Below are 18,116 nucleotides of genomic sequence, written 5' to 3' on the forward strand. Positions count from 1 at the left end.
ATTATTTGGTCAGTTATATTCCCACCATCCTTCACTTTACTGTGTCATCATACTATACATATTATCACATTTTCCCTATCCTATTCTGACTCATTAAATTATTATCATATTTTTATTATGTACTGCATATGTCTAACTTCTAGCATATGATGCAGCATGTGCAGTGCAAATAGTGAAAACATGACCATGAGTAATCTTTGTTCTGCGATTTAAAAAGTGGTCAACAAGTTATTACAGCTGACTGTATGTTATCTCTATCACACACTAATGGAGGAAGCCAATTCTCAGCACGCTACAGAAGCCCCAGCTCCATTGGATCTCACCCACTGGTGCCATTCTCCAGTCCATTAGGATCTGATTTCCGCCATGGAAACATCACTCAGAGCCCATTCCCTGTCTCCACGTCTGTAATGTACCATCACTGCCAGCTTGCCCGGAGTGATCATCCATCCTTTCATGCTTCCTCACCGCCATCCCTTCATCTCTGTATGCAGCTGAGCAGACAGCCCCACCCAGAGCGAGCCAGAAAACTATGATCTAATGTTTATATAGGAACGCCTGCAGCTCTCAGGCTGAGTAGGGGGATTTGCTCGTTGCAGAGGGTTTTTTTTGAGGCCAGTCACTTACTTTTGGTAATGTAAAATGTACAGTGCCTCTGTAAGAATAACAATTCAAATGGATTGCGGGTTTTTTCTAGGTAATATACACTTTTTGCTCTACTGCTGCCAGCCGCTGAATTTTGGTGTGTCTTTATAGCTCATAAAATTTGAAACTTGATGACTTTAGTGACCCATTGAGTCTTTGAGTGGTAATATTTCATCTGAGCTTTTGCCCAGACAACTTGCCTCTTGCCCCTCACTCAACGTCCCTGACTGAGCTGTTCGACAGAGAAGCTACTATTCTGCCCTCACTGCTTCCCCGACGCAGCTATGCAGATAGCTAACTCCTCCATTGGACGACTCAGGAAAGGTAGTTGTCGTTCACCAACTTTAATTCAAAAGGGGCGTTCAATAGACAGAGTGAAAACTGCAATACAAAAAATAAACTTGCATCAGTAATGCATAATCTTACAAGGCTCAGAAAACCTGCAGGTGCCAGAGCAACTACGGTTTATCACAACTTCTGTTTTAAATTGGCAATCCTGGTAATATGTAAGTGCATTACCAGATCTCAACAAGTACAGTCGTTTTAACAACTCTGGAACTAGAGCCCCTTTCATACTGGCCAAAAAACCCTGTTTAAACCCGCCAACACCCGGCGTCTTCTGCAGTTTCAAAAAACGTTTAATCAGCATTCAGCCCCGGGTCAAATGACTCTGCAATAGACCCGGGTAATAATCGGCTTCACCTCCGATCGACATTCATGTGAATGTCACACCCGGGTGAACGCGCTAATTTGCGCGATGACGGAGGCAATGAAGGCAGGTCTTCTCCGTCGGAAACTGCGCTGAGTTTGAGGTTGACTTTGAAAGTGTGACAAAAGTGCAAGACATAAGGAAAGGTTGACCACCGTCTCACTGGCTTCCATGCTGGCTGCTTTCCATTGTGTACTACACTGTTCTTCTTCTTTGTTTTATGTCGCGCACCGCTCTCTACCGCCACCTATGACCGTTTCACTTCACTGTTTTCCAGGCAAAACACGATGCAACGTGTCTGCTTGCGATCATCAGACCCTGGTTTGCTTGCAGTGTGAAAGTGGCCAATTTTGCTGATTTTTAGCGGGTCGGCCCGCAGTTAAAACACCCGGGGTCTACATGTTAAATTTGGTGGGAAAGAGGTACAAGAGAGACTGTGTAGCAGAGAGATATGCAGATCGGGATGACAAGTTCAAAAGCAAGGTGGTCACATGGGCAGTCAGTCCAAAAAAGCCAGGGAGCAGGCGAAAAAAGGGGACAAAAATCAATAAACTACGGGGTCAAATACAAAGAGAACTGTGCAAAGTGATGGACACATTAGGTAGAACAAAGCCAGTCTGGCAGGGAACAAAGGAAACGGGGGAGTACGGGACGGACTGAGAGGAAACACAAGAGGCTGGTAAGATGATTTCAATCAGGTGTGGATGGACAGATGGTGCGAGAGACACGATGGCGGGAACTCAAATGAAATGCGTAAGTATACAAATTAAATCGGGAAACAAGACAACATGCAGCACATGGCTGCAGTGGCACCCTTTGTCATAGTCAAAGGGTGCCATAACTGATGGAATTAATGAGCTATGGAATTTGGTCTCAGGTTGTAATATATCATAATTTTTCCTTAACAAAGGATTAAGTCTTTCCAGGTTGGGCTTCAAACTCACATAATCATATATCCTGTCCACACTGGCAGTGAAGAAATGTTTCCTAATGCATTTCCAGTGTGTGGCCAAAGTCTTCATTCTGTGAATGACACGAATTCTAAGGTTCCTCTTGGGCTGATGTGAGACTTCAGCACTCGGACTGAGACTGTAAATCTTGCCCCTCCTAACTCTGAACTGTCCTTAAATGAGCTGAACAGAACTGTGTGAATTCAGCAATTTTACAGAGCAGATACAATTAATACGTGATAGACCAGTTCATAAGCTGTGACCAAAACCATCATCACTCATTCAATGAATACAAAAGTGTAGAGTCTTTCCTGCTTTGTTGAAACTGTGGAGCCTTTGTGATACTTTTTGAGACACTCTCCAACAGAATTAAGGTATAGCGCAGGTAGTTTTTTGTGTATAACATGCAGTATGAGCTGAATGATTAAATATAGTAATTTCAGCAGAAAACCAGTGCATGTTTTGCATTTAACCTTTATACCTTCATATACCAGCATTAGCTGAAATAGCTGATAACGGATCAGATTTTCAATCCAAAGCCAATTACAATAGGACATTCAACTGCCTACAGAATTAAATACACTAATCCATCACTGATCGAATTTTTACAAACAAGATGTGAAATAATGACATATAGAAAAACTCATCTTGAAGGGGGAAGTTGCTCAGAAAAATGTCTCCTATGAAAATATCTCAGTGTATTTACCTTTGTCCTTTGTCTGTGCTGCATTTACACGTTTTGGCCGCTACATTGTGCTGAGCCTGGGGGATATGTGATGGAGCATTTCATTTTCCCCTTTCCAGCCTGTCAATGCTTATACAGGCCTTGTGTATTCATCTGCCAGAGGAACTGGCAAGGAACAGGGAAGGGGTTTCCCGCTGGGCTGCAGAGTGACCGGCAAGCAATCTGAGGTGGGGAGGGGTGAGGGAGCAGAGGGAGGAGGCAGGGCTCTGCCGGAGTGGAAATAAGGGCCTCTCTCTGACCCCGTTTCACCTGGCAGTTACATCCGTCCTGAGTGATCCGATCACAAGTGGACAGCTCTAAGCACAGGTGAAAACACACTCTCGAATCTCAAAAACCACATTCGAAGGTGGTTTAAGTCACATGTGTCCACATTCTAATAGCAGTGAAAACGAGTATGTGACTTTTGGCCACATTTGGGGCCGCCTACTCATCTGTTTATTGGGTCAGATCGGGTCAGTGTGGGTCTGTAAGTCAGAGTTTACCGAGCGGACGGATAATGATGTGATAAATTTTTTTCGATATCGGATAACTAGATATCGGTGCAACCTACACAAGACAGGAAAATCTTTTCATAGATAAATAAATCACGAGGCCCCCTGGTGGCTGAGGCCCCGGTCAATTGCCCATCTATGCCCAATGGTGAAACCGCCAATGTGTGTTAAGATAATGCTAATATAGGTCACTGAAAGCATTTGCACAAAGAGACAATTCTGCTTCTTTTGTTCTGACTCTTGACACCTTAAGGGTTTTTATATAGTAAAAGAATTCCTCTGCCCACTAAAGAATTACCCGTGGCCAAAACAGCCACGATTTGGAATTGTAGGTTTTTCACATGACACCGAGTGCTGGTCAGCTATTGACTGAATATGAGAGGATAAGGAGAGAGAGGCAGGCAGAGACAAAGAGCTGGGTTGTGCCTGGCTTAGGAGAGGAGGGGGGTGGCGTGGCAGCGGCGGCGGCGGTGGGATGAACGAGGAGGAGGGTAAGGGTGAACAGTGCGTTGTGGTGCATTTTAGGCCGGCGGCTCCAGCTGCCCTGCCGCTGTGCTGCTTGGCTCACCCAGCGTCTGGCAGGCAGCCAATCACAGCGTAGGGGAAGCAGTGCCACTTCAGTTCAGTGTGTCAGAATGAACGGGGGAGGGAGGGAGAGAGAGAAGGGAGGGAGGGAGGAGATAGGGAGATGTAAGGACACGGAGAGGAAGGAGCCAGGATAAAGTAAGGAGAGAGCGATGGAAGAAGCAGATGGGGGAGAGAGGGAGGAGGTGGAAGTGGGAGGAGGCAGGAGGAGGAAAGGGAAGGCGAGGCAGACAGTGCTGCATCCATACCTGCAGATCCCAAAATATAGCCTGCACCATTTTTTTACAGCGTCCACCACTTAAAAGCAGACTGCCCCTCTATATGTAGAATAAAACGATTTAATTTCTCCAGGAGTAGATGAAAACACAAATATACACACACACACAGAGAGAATACATGCATACTGACGAGCTCCCATTCAGCTCCAGATACCTTTACCTCTCCAGCTGTCAACTAGAAGAGGAAAATATGAATCGTGTATTTTCCCCTTCCCCTGTTTTACCTTCCTTTGTCATCTGCTATTTGCTTCAATGCGGCGAGGAACGGACTACTGAAGACATCCTCAGTGACAGCTCTTCTCGACTTTTTCAAGACTCTTTTGGTTTGTTTTTATGTATTTGTGGCGTGTGGATTAGTGGCGGAAAGATTATTATTACCAGTTGCACACCAAATGATTCCCCCAATCAGAACAAAGAGGCTTTCACTTCAATGATTGCATCCAGTGGTGTAAGAACCTTTGAGGAAATAAGCTTTCTTGTGTTGAAAAATGCACCACAACCACAAACATTTTCCTTTGTCTGACCTTGAGTGTGGATCAGGTTACAATCTGTGGGGTATTCACACACACACACACACACACACACACACTGTGTCCGGTCTTCCTCCTCGTCTCTCTGTGCTGCACAGCACTCTGTGTACAACCCACCTCTGATATAACGGAGGTTCTTCAGCCGGGATTCACTGGGTTGATTTTTAATGTCCATGTAGGACAGTGCCAGAGGCTTTTTTCTACTCTGAACAAAGTACCCGGGAATAATTGGATTCTTTAAAAAAAATCATTGCTATCGGCTACTTCAGTCTGAACATGTATTGATATGTACACTCAAAACTATTGAAATGGGTTTCTTCCATAGACTGTATATAAACATGGACGTAGCGTCCGTGACGTCACCCATTGGTTTCTGCAGGCCGGTTTTGAAGCCCAGAGTGGGCGGTTCCGCAGCGGCTCAGCCGTCGCCATGTTGGCAGGGCACGACTCCTCTCTTACCCGGCTAATCCAAATATGTCTGAGAGTGGGTGAGTCGAATGCAGACCGGTCGCTGAAACACACCCACCTACCGCAAAGCTGCCCTGTTAGCTGAGGCTAAGGACCTAGGCTCAGAAGCTAGGCTAAATGCTACCTTCCGATGCTCGCCGGCGCTCGCAGGCTCAGGTGCTCGCTGGCGCCGTGGCCCTGATGCTGCACACGGTTTGGGAGTGGTAACAGTCTGTCATCCCAGCCAAAGTGGTTGTCAAGTGGTAGAAAAAAAGACATGAAAATACGATTTATGTTACTAAAATTATACTACACTATCTTAAAAATGCCTCCAATTTTTATGATGTATAATGGTTGTAGTTTTCACCACTATATTTTAATTCTAATAAGTTAATGCAAACATTACGGCAAACGCCGAGCGAGCCCCGGCTGTCAATCAAATACACCACGCCCCTAATTATGCAGAATTTCAAACAGTAATATAATATAAAAGGGCGAGTTATAACCCCCCCCCCCCCCCCGTTTTTTGTATAGAAACTGTAGTGCTGTAGCAGCACCAGAATAGAACAAAATATCAAATAATGGTGAGACTTGAAACAAGTAATTTTTTTCATTAGAAATAGTTTGATATGACTCTAAAGCTGCATTACTTTCTTTTCATGCCACTTGGTGGTAACAGAAGTGGCTGAAAACCGCATGTGACACATTACTTATATACCTGTATCCACATCCAGCAGAGATGTTGTTACTAGGGGTGTAACGGTTCACAAAAGTCACGGTTCGGTTCGATACAATACAGTGGTGTCAGTCACGGTTCGGTACGTTTTCGAAACAGCAAAAAAGTAGAATGGCCAGATGAAATGTTCTTAGTTTTTGGACTTTGAACAATGACCCGTCTTCTGCGGTGTCTTCTTAGCAGCATACAAAACAAAAGCAATCATTTTCACACACGAACTTCAGAAAACGTCAGGTCAGAATCGGGTCTTGGACAATGTCTGGACATTGTCAGCACACCGCAGGAGGATTCCTGTGCGAATTGCAATGTTACCTACTCAAGAACGCCCCAACCCTGGCCACAGGGAGGAATTGGACCCCGACTGCTGCAGTATCGGACGCAAAATCTGCCCTTGAGCACTGCAGCTTCAGCTACTCAAGAACGGCACGGCAGGAGATAGGGGATAGAAGCATCATCCATGTGAAGTGAATGCTCTGGACAATTACAGGCTCCACTCAGATATTGACAATATTTAACATTACACAGACTTTTTTACCAGAGAGTAAAGTCTGTTTGTGGTTCGACTGATGCAGACAAGGTTTTCAGTGCATGTGAGAAAGCAGTTTTGTGGCAGGTTCATTAAGGTTGCTACTGGTTGATGAGAAGGGTTTGCAGCTAAACAATGAGTTAAATGCAGCTTTAACGGGGCAGTAAGTGATTCTAAAGCAATACGCGTTTTGTAAAAATCTGCAAATATTTCCTTCCCGTCCACTAGCTGTCGGTTCCGCGTGCTCGCCAGGAAAAGAAATCGTCTCAGCCGTGGCGCTGTAAATTGAAAACAAAAAAAAGGGTGCGGACCGCGCAAAACTGCGAGTGCAGTTTGTGAACATCATTGATCGACACCTTAGGAGACGTGCTAGCGGGTGCCGCTTCAACTCCGCGGTTTTGCCCGGGTCGTTTTTGCATTGGTCTCCCTTACCTGAGCAGTGAAATCACAACGACAACAAAGAGAGAGAGAAGCTCTCTCCTGAATCGCCTACTGCACCTTTAAGGCTATAAGTTATCCAAGAGGGAGTGCTCTTGCACTGAGGTGGAGTAGCTTCTGTTATTGTTGAACCAGCCACGAGTGGACCCTCAACAACACAGTACCAACTAACCTGTAGATGCAGCATGAAGCTTAGTAATGGGGGATACACGTGCATCTGTGTATATGAAGTCAGCATGTCAGCGACAGAGCAGTGAGCAAACGGGCTGCTGCCGCTCACTGTGACCTGATGTTTACTGCGACCCGGTGTCTGTGTCTGCAGCCCTGCAGCTGCTCACTGAGCCCCGTCCGCCTCCGCTGCTCCCTGGGTTAGAGCGCCCTAAGCTTTTCTCCCTCTCATTAAAAGGCACACGGGTAATCGCCCCTAAGTAGCTTCTAGTGTCTAATACCAAACAACCAATATCAGCGGTGATGCTGCAATCAGCGTCCGTCGGGGCTTAAGAAAGGGCAGTGGCACACAATATGTGCATGTGCCTCCAAAGCTTAAGAGGGAATTTTAAACGGCATAAGTGTGAACACAAACACATGATAAAAGAATGAAATTTTTTGTTTCTTCCCCTGTAAAAACCATGAGTCATAGATTCATTGCATAACTGTAAATGGATGGTCAATGGACTATATTCATATAGCACTTTTTTAGTCGTATTGCCAGTCAAAGCGCTTTACAGGATATAGTCATATTCATACAGTGCTGCTTTTTAACCACACTTCTTCTGTCACATTCATACACTGTAAAAAGGACACATCGACATCCGGACTCCGGGAAGCTGGGATCAAACCGCCAACCATCAGGTTAGTGAACAACCAACCCTACCTCCTGAGCCACAGCTACCCATTTTCTACTGTTAGGGTAGATGTTCCTGCACTGGGTCTGGTAAGATTTCTTGAATGTTGTTCAGATTCAGCCAACTGCAATGCCGTGATTTTAGTCAGGTAAAAACAGGAAGCTTTGCTTGGCTACATATTGTTACTATAGTGTCTAATTATACATTCAGTAGACAGCAGATAAGGCGCTGAGGTAGGACGATATTAATGAAAGATACAAGATAATAAAAGAAACCCTAGATGATTAAAAAAGATAATAAGGACACATTTTTGTGCATATCTGTTGGACATTGAAAATCTTTGTAAAATTATTCAAATATACACTATTTTCATTGATGTGTATGGCTAACAACAAAATGAACTGTCAAAGTTTCTACACAGGTTCCAGGCGGGCCTCATGTAATATTATAAGTATATAACTACTGTGTAGAAATTGAATATCTACAGTACAATTTGTGACAACTGCGTCTGCTGATAAAGGGCATGTGTAACGATGGAAATACTAGATTGACATTTGGGTGAGATTGTTCTGTGTTTTATTTCCTACATAAAAGCTTTGAGGAGATGACCATTTTGGGTGCAAGTTAAATTTCCATGATGCATCAGAGCATTGTTATCTTTTGAATCAATGGTTCCCCAACCTGGGGGGCAGGACCCTCACCAGGGGTCAAAGGATGAATCTGAAGGGGTCATGTGTGAAGAAAAACACTCCTCCATTGATACACAAAGTTATGTTTATTTCTTTACACTTTGCTCTTATTTTTGCTTTTTTTTCCTGTAAATTACTGGATACGTTGACTTCTTCAGAACTACTTTTACTTATCTTTAAGGGTTACACGCCAAAGGTTTAACCACTGCTCTGAATTTTATTTTATCATTTTTGTAATATATGGAATTTAACATGTTTCCTGGTCTAGTATGAAGCTACAATTTCCCTCTGTATCTGGGAGTTTGCAGATTTAGAGGGGAGTTTACATTCCTAAGAATTTTCACATGATAGGTATTTTACTACTTAGGTAATATAAACAAAATATATTCAAATTTGAGTAGTTGCACACAGACAAAATTTTTAAAAAAAGGACGTCTCAACGTCAGTGTTAATATAACACCTGCACATTTTAAATGTCCACTTAAATTCTCTAAAGGAGATTTTTGAAAATAGAAAAAAAACAGCATCAACTCCTTCTATTCCAAATCTTATCTGGTAACTGTGAGTTAAAATCGCATAAAATGCAGGACTAGTGTTTGTCTATTTGAAAGTATGGGAAACACTTTGCCTATATAGAACTGAATGGATTTTGCATGGCAAGCAAAGGGGAGGAGGTTGTCGGGGGAGGCTGAGGTGTCAAATATTAACAAGAAGGTCCTGTCCCATCAGCTCCTCTGGTTCCTGAGTGGTTCCTCATTAGCATCGGTATTGTACTCCAGGAGTGAGGTGACAAAGCAAAGTGCTTCTGGCCTCAACGGTTTTGAATCGGCTTGAAAATCCCCTTTGTGTTGGCCAAACGTCCCCCTGACAGCCACCTCCACCCTCCTCCTGCTCTTCCCGCTCTATGGCCATCCACAAAGGCTACCAACCCATCACCCTGAATGTTTTCCACATTCACGCTTAATAATGCCACACTACCCTGAGAAAAAAAAGACACATGCAATCTGCATGTAGCTATTGTCTTCCGAATGGCACTGTTGGATCTGTTGTATTTAAAAATGCTTTTTTCAGACTTTAGCACACAGAGGCTAGACAGCTGTGAAATACGGCCCCCATGAAAAAATTTAATTAAAACTATTATAACCATGTTCTAATTTTGAAAAAAGTGAATTTTCACATTATCAGAAGACTTACATGATGATGTAAACTGATCATTAACTCATCAGCGCATACTGCTGACAGTCAAAAATATTTGAGTTCATTGGAAATTACAAATAGGACAAACAAAGAAAAAAAGGCCATGTATTTTGATTTTCAAGAGCTTTTTTAGATTAAATCATTCTTAAACAGTTTTTTTTTTAGTTTAAGTAGCACACACATTTTCACGGACAAGGAATAGGTCGTACTTAATCCAAATAAAATCACTATGAGTCACTATGGTACTGTAGCTGCAAAGCAAGCAAATAAATATAATTTCTATTTTCACAAAATACCCTTGAATCAAAAGATACTAACTAACTTTTTTACAGAGCTGTCAACTGCATTTTCATGGACTGCGTTACTTGCGATACTGGGAACATCTCCATATACACAATATGTTGTCCACATGTGGTTTAAACTTTCTCATCACATGAGGCAGCATACTCTTTGGTCTGTTTTAACATGCTTATCTCTGTTGTGGTATTTGACCTCATTGACATGCAGTGTGATTTTTATTTTTTTTATTTCATGTGGCATTAAGATTTTATATTTTTTCATTTCAATTTGACAATTGTTGATATTGTATAAGAGCAATCTTAGAAATCTTACTTAGTTTACAGTATGTGGCCACTACGGCCTTTACACTCCTTTGATATTACGTGCTAATGTCACATGGTACATAAGTTGTGACATCGCAAATGGAAATATAACTCTACCTCCTTTTATGTCTTTTTTTCACCTCTTTTTAAAATAAAGAACCACTTTTAGAATAATGTTTGTCCTGAAATCACAGACAGGAACATAAAATCTGTGTATTTCTATTGGTATAACACTGCAGTGGTAGCGTGTTTTATATGTTGACTGCTGGTGACCTGTCTAACAAGTGTAACTAACCGGGTTTTTTTAAATTTTTGTCATTGTGCATGGGTAACATGGTAACTAATCCAAAATTATTCTCAGATGACTGTATACTTTAATCCTATCTAAAAGGGCTGTCTCTTCTTACGTTTGTTTTTAATTGACATTACTTTACAAATCCTCTTCATTTCTACCTCAAATTAGAACATGACAAGTCTAACCGCCTTCTCAAATATTCAAATAAAAAAGATTCTAACAGTTTTAAGAATTTGGGTCTGGTAGGTGTAAAAAGTGCTGTGTCGACAGAAATCACAGATATCAGGCAAAATGACCATTTACAGCGAGAGTCTCTGTAACGGCAAAGTTTGAAAGCAATTCTCATAAAATATCAAGCTGATAAAACAACCTCACACTGGACAAAAAACCCCTTTACGTGTGGCGTTTATGTGACATGACACAATCCTAATTCATTCCCAGGTCCGAACACACTGCAGTGCTCATGGTATTTAGCAGGGTCCAGTTCCGATAGGCAGGGATATAAATCGTCTCCTCCTGTAAGGACTTTAGTGTCTGGAAGCCCTGGATCTGACAAGACAACGTAAAAAGACATCAGATCACTGTGAAAACGTCAATTGCCTCCATGCAGGTTTCTAATGTTTACCATCCCAGTTTTTCCAGGAAGTTTGTGACGTTGAACGTGATACACCGGCAAACGAAAAGATATACAAACTTGTCTGCTGACAGTGGGAAAGTACTAAAAATTGTTTTTTAGATTTTTTTTAAGGCTCGTTTAACTGCATTGAAAAATATGAAAAAAACCAAAACATGAATAAACATATTTGCTACCTTTGGTGTATCATTATAATCTGTGAAATTTGCCGACACATTAAATGTTAATTGTTTTCTACAATTCTAGATCTCATCTCGCGTGTCCCCACCTCCCCCACCGAGGTTAATCTGATGTGATCCCAACATCCAGTTTTATAAAGCAAGGGGAGATAACTCTTAAAAGTAATAGTTATACTTTTACCCTTCATAATAATAGTTATGCTTTATAGTATATTGAATATATATTATACGCTATCTACTATACTATAGGGGTGGGAGAAATAATCCATTCTTAGATGCGTGGTGATTCTCTTTTGAACGATGATGTCTTGATGTAGAAAAAATGTATAATCTAAATTTTACAACTCAATTTTAAACATTAAGACGCAACTTAACATCACCGAGCTTTAGGCTGTATGTTTTGTCAGTTTGTCTCAGGGATTCTATGCTCATTGCCCATAACAGGAGGATTTTGTGGGAAGAGAATTGATTATTTATTTGTGGATGAGAGCAGCTTTCAATGTTTGCAAGTTTAGAACAGTGTTTTGTTTTGTTTTTGCTGCGACAGACACATTTGTTGTTGTTGTTGTTTTTTGCTGGGAAATATATTGGCATATATCACCTTCCAGTGGACATATCTCTTCCATTGATTACTATTAATAAAAATATAATGGGAAGAATGTATCTGTTCATTTGTCATTATTGATCAAAACAAAATGAAAGATGATTTAAAAAAAATCATGTGTATAATTTTTTTATGGCATCAAGATGCATCGATAATCGTTTTATAATGGAATCGTAGCCCTCTGAATCGTGAGGGCCCTATTGACTCCCACCCCTTTATAGGATAGTATGGGGATGGGACCTTGGAGGGAAAAGCAGATTCACAGATGGTATGTGCGTTGATTTATTGAGTTCAGATTACTGTTAACGTCTGACTGTTGTGACTCAATGCGGCAACACATCCTACACTGTATGTTCTGTCCCGATAAGACCCGTTACAAGCGGGGGGGGGGGGGGGGGGGGGGGGGGGGGGGGGGGGGGGGAGCAGACGAGGGCCCAGATCGAGTGCGAGACAAAGAGAGAGATGAGGACAAAGAAGCGGGCGTGCCCATGGGTTCGAGTCCCGCCCCAACAGCGCCCGAGCAGCCAATCAACTCGCGGACATGCAAATCACCCCTAAGCACCGCATCGTCCCGGCCCGGGCGGTGACGTCAGCCGCACATCTCTCTCTCTCTGTCTGGCTCTGCGAGGACCCAGACAGAAGCAACAGAGGACCTGAGGGGAAGGCCAGCTGCGTGGGGAGGGGCCCTTTGTCAGAAAAAAGGAATATTCTTACTGTTCTCACCAGCCGGCTCTGGAGTAAACACGCGGCTTTTCTTTTCTTCGCCTGCCTTTCTGTGCAAACAGCGCAGCCCGAGCCGACACTCACTCGGCTCGGACCCGGACATCCAGCTTCCACCGGGGCAACACAGGGGGTGGATGTTATTTTGGAGCACCGTGCGCCGCTTCTCCCCCCCTCTCCCAGCCGCGATTCCTTCGCACGGACCAGTTGTCTCCGCAAACCGGGTCCGGTGCCTCTCCCCTCTTCCTCCTCCTCCTCCCCTCTCCTTTCTCTCTCTCCCAGCCCGGTCGCCCCTCCGCGTGCCCTCCTCCGCGCCTCCCATCCGACGCGGCGACGCTGCGGAGTCGCCACGATGCCCAGCTCGCTCTTCGCCGACGGCGGCGTCCAGGGGGACGCGCTGGAAGACCAGCGGGCGCTGCAGATCGCACTGGACCAGCTCTCCCTGCTCGGCCTGGACAACGACGACAACTCCCCGTACGACAGCGACCAGGAGCCCCGGAAGAAGAGCGTCAACATGACCGAATGCGTCCCGGTGCCCAGCTCCGAGCATGTGGCCGAGATCGTGGGCAGACAAGGTGTGTGTGTGTGTGTGTGTGTGTGTGTTTTAAGTCGTGTTGTGCACCTAAACACCTATAAGGTGAAGAGCACGTCCCGAGCCGCGACTGTGTGGGAGGAACTGAATGCGCGCTCATGTAATAACTTTAACACACTGCTGCTTTTTCCGGCACGAGCACCCGAACTGCTCCGCGATGCCTTGTCCGCATGCGTAGGTGCGGGGTCACGGATTCGGCATCACTGTGACCCACCGGGTAGCCACCAGTTCAGCAAAAAACGTGTACTTGTGCGCGTATGTCTCGTATCGTTCCAAATGGAGTGGGCGGCGGCGAGCTGCGCCAACTGATCCAAGAAGCTGGCATTTAGGTGGAATAATAAGCAGCTGCTGGGATGATCGCGTGCGCGCCGAATTAAAGAGCGCATGGAGATCACTCCAAGGCATGTTTTTTTTTTCACGCGTAAACGTTGCCGCGTCATTGAACGATGCGCAAAAGAGAAGAGGGGCCACTCGGAACAGACATTGTAATTGAATGAAGACACTAACGGAATCCTTTTTGGGGGTTAAACAGCAGCAGTGAGCACCGGCACTTCCGGTTCTTCTAAATAATTAGTATTTTTGGTTGTTGGAGATGTAGGTCACCGAACAAGCCGCGAGGGGGAACGGTGGCTCGCCGCAAGCGCACACGTCTCTGTTGTCATTAAGCGGCTTGCAGCCGGGTCAGCGTGTGGCGGCGAGCGGCGCAGGGATCGCATTGGGACAATGGTCACGATCTCGCCTGTGCCACAAGCGGCAGACGCCCACGGCTGCCACAGACTCGGCCGGTCCTCCGGCTGCCGGGGCCGCGGGGCGGTACCGGTGCCCGGTACATTATGCGTAATTTCCCCCCCCCTCCTCCCTGCAACGCTGCTGCTGCTGCTCCCAGCAAAACAAAGGAACAATAAGCCCCCCCCCCCCCCCCCCCGTTACTTTACAGTTAGGAACAAACGTGCCCCCTTTTATCAGGTTGCAAGATTATACAGTCAAAACAAAACAAATGGAGATTAACCCAGAGATTGCTAAAAGAGACCCTATCCTCATTTAACCTACACCAGAAGGATACTGCATTATGGATTGAAATGGACTGTGCGGACTGAGGTGAGATGGGTTCACCCTCCCCTGCATCGTCCACCCGTCCCCCGTCCCGATCAGTGGGGTCCGCTCCCCCTAATTATGTCATTCTTCCAAAGGCCGTTCTTCAGCCGGTGGCATTTTTGGATGAGGGTGTTGGAATGCAATTTAATGCAGTATCATAAGAATGAGAGGAGCAGCAGCCGTTGTAGTCGTTGTTGACCGTATCTTAGTAAAATGGTCAGCTCTCATTGTGGATTTGGGATTGAGTTTTCTTTTGTGAGTTATTTTTGTCCTGGTGTATGCTTGAGGTGATGCAGCATGTGGTTTGAATTTACTCTTCTCCCAAAAAAATAGGGTGGGGTGGGGGTTATTTCTCAGGCCATTGGCCTTTTGTGTGACAATAATAAACATACAGCAGCTGTTTTGAATTGTCTATAAGTAATGGTTTTAACACATGACATATTTCAAGCTGGTGTTATTTTTGGGACATGCCCCTCACTTTCGTCATTTGCTTCCCACGCCTCAGGTTGTAAGATCAAAGCGCTGCGAGCAAAGACCAACACCTACATCAAGACCCCAGTTCGAGGCGAGGAGCCTGTTTTTGTGGTGACGGGAAGGAGGGAGGATGTGGCCATGGCCCGGAGGGAGATCATTTCTGCTGCCGAGCACTTCTCCATGATCCGGGCCTCCAGGAACAAAAACGCCAGTGTGAACGGGAGCGGCACCCCAGCTCCCGGACCACCTAACCTGCCCGGGCAGACCACCATCCAGGTCCGGGTGCCTTATCGCGTGGTGGGGTTGGTCGTGGGCCCCAAGGGTGCCACTATCAAGCGCATCCAGCAGCAGACCCACACCTATATTGTGACGCCCAGCCGAGACAAGGAGCCGGTCTTCGAGGTGACGGGGATGCCGGAGAATGTGGACCGAGCACGCGAGGAGATTGAAGCCCACATTGCCATGAGGACGGGCGGCCTTATTGAGCTCCAGGATGAAAATGACTTCCATGCCAACGGTACAGATGTGGGTTTTGATCTGCACGGACACGCCACCCTGTGGTCCAAGCCCAGTGCCGGGATGACTCTCACCTCAGTTCGCAAGCCCTTCTCCAACTACCGCAACGACTCATCTTCCTCCCTGGGCAGTGCCTCCACAGATTCCTACTTTGGTAACAACAGCTCACGCATGGCAGACTACAGCCCCCCCAGCCCCGCACTCAGCTACACCACCACCAACAATAATGGCAACAACAATAACAACAACATCAACGTCAACACCAACGGCAACAGGTTCGTTTTCGGAAGCGAGGTGATCTCGCCCGACTGCACTGATGTGACTTTTGACTCCTCGCCAGGGTTCGACCCAACGCAACCCCCGCCGGGCCTCCTATGGACCCAAAGTGATAGTCGCATGACCCCCTCCTCGACTGGAGGCAGCTCCCCCATCTCCACTTCAGCCATGTTCCTAACCAACACCCCCACTAATGCCAATGGGATAGTGGTGAATCAGCGAAGGGTTAATGGATGTACCCCTCAGCCAAGACTGTCACCTCCACTTCATAGCCACACAGGAGGCCCCACTGAGCACCCGTTGGCTCGAAGGGTGCGAAGCGACCCGGGCGGAGGCCCACTCACTTTCCCCGGCTACTCCAGTAACATCGCCTCCCTGCCGGGCCCTCACCTACCCGGGGTTCCATGTGACTCCTCCGCCTCGTCCTCTTCCTCCTCCTCGTCCTCCTCCACCTCCTCGGGCACGAGCCGAAAGGGCAGCCGCGACTGTTCGGTGTGCTTCGAGAGTGAGGTCATCGCAGCGCTGGTCCCCTGTGGACACAACCTCTTCTGTATGGAATGTGCCAATCGCATCTGTGAGAGGAGCGAGCCCAAATGCCCCGTCTGCCACGCCGGCGTCACTCAGGCTATACGTATATTTTCATAAGACACGGAACTCTTTGACTGTCTCGTCTGCGAGCGAACAACAGACTCGTCATACTGCTTTAATGGGATCACCCAATCATCATTTGGAACGTGTACATAGATATACATATGTATGTAAGAGGCTGCAGTATCTAGAAGAAGGGACAGACGGCCCATTTTGGGCTCAGTCATAATTGTTAATAATATACTGTAGCTTGGGAAATATTTTCAACATCTAAGTGCATGTTTTAAATATTACAGCATAGTTATCAAAGGTTATAGTAAATTTCCCCCTATGTTTATGAAATGAAGTGACACAGTGGGGTCAGGACGGAGGTAAGTGGGTCAAACGGCGGGCTGTTGGCGGGCTGAGCCTTCCAGTTTTGCTGACTGAATGTAGTAAGAGGGTGCCGTGGCTGAGAAACATGGAGGGGCTTCCAGCCCGACAAGATTATAGACTTACAAAGATACTGCAGCTTTAGGTCAGAAAACCACGCGAGCGAGAGCAACAACATATCCTACATATATATGTATAGAATAAATCTCGAAAGTTGAACGTTTTAAAATTGCATTAATACAGATTGAAGTATTTTTTTCTTCTTTTTTTGACTTGAAAGATTATATTTCTTATCGCAAATATGTTTACAGATATTTTAATTTAAGTTCAGTGAACTTTTTGTAGCTGGGTTGAAATCTTGTTTATTTTTGAGTATGGCCAAATGGCATTGATCACTGTATTATTTTAATATCACACACAAATGTGGGAGGAGATCCCAGTCCACAAAATTGTGTATTGCATCGACAGTATTCTGTTGGGATGGAGTTTTTATAGGTTCAGCAAAAAAATGTCTTTTAAATCTGCTTCACCCAGCATATTTTTTATTCAGTAATATAAAGCATATTTTATTCTATATTATTATGAAACATTGAAATGTACAAAACTTAGTAAGTTGAACACAAAGGAACTGTTAATGCTTTCTAAAATTTGTATGAATTAGATTGCAGTGGGAATTACAGGCTTCTGTTGCACCACTATAGTTTTAGTATTTCTATTTTAATACATTTGTTTACCACTTGTTTATGTATATGTAGGTGAAATTACTTGACCGTAAATGTACTCTATTGAGCAAAGTTTAAGAACAAAGTATATTTTATTTTATGATAAAGGGCCTTTAACCTCATGGTCAAATACTAATATTATATTTGCTGAGACAAGATTTGAAAAATGTATCAAGAGTTTTATTTTTCTGACATTTAAAGTTATACATGAAACTTAAGTAATGGTGCTACTTCATCTTTTTTTTTTTAAGTATTTCTATATAAGTCCAATAAAAAAAACTGGTACATTGATGATGTGTCTGCTTCTCATGTTCTTCCCGATTTGCGTTGTTTTGTTCTGCCGCTGAGGTGAGGCGAGGCTATAGTGGATTTGTTGAGGTGTAATAGTTTTCTGAACATTTGACCCCTGTCTGCTTGCTAATGGAGGACTTTGAGACGGCGGGATTATCAGCGTGGCCTCATTATTGAGCGTGCGCTCAGCAGTCAGAAGGGGGGAAGATGCGTCATCACTAATTAAGTGTGCCGAATGACCTGTTCTCATACAGTCTGGTGCAAAGACCATCATCTTGCTCTTCTGAGCAGTGATGGAGCAAAAAACAGTTCATCAGGACACTGAGGAATCATAAAACGTGCCGT

General features: G+C 44.8%; 1 protein-coding gene across 1 annotated transcript; it reads left to right on the forward strand.

Annotated features, from left to right (window-relative positions):
* The first annotated feature begins 12,722 nt into the window (after window positions 1–12,722).
* mex3b (mex-3 RNA binding family member B) lies at window positions 12,723–17,771 on the forward strand. Its single transcript, XM_035629142.2, has 2 exons — window positions 12,723–13,420; window positions 15,038–17,771. Exons 1-2 carry the CDS (start codon window positions 13,198–13,200, stop codon window positions 16,441–16,443), a joined length of 1,629 nt encoding a protein of 542 aa, XP_035485035.1. The 5' UTR covers window positions 12,723–13,197; the 3' UTR covers window positions 16,444–17,771.
* The last annotated feature ends 345 nt before the right edge of the window (window positions 17,772–18,116 follow it).

The sequence above is a fragment of the Scophthalmus maximus genome, chromosome 4 (genome assembly GCF_022379125.1).
Source record: "Scophthalmus maximus strain ysfricsl-2021 chromosome 4, ASM2237912v1, whole genome shotgun sequence".
NCBI lineage: Eukaryota > Metazoa > Chordata > Actinopteri > Pleuronectiformes > Scophthalmidae > Scophthalmus > Scophthalmus maximus.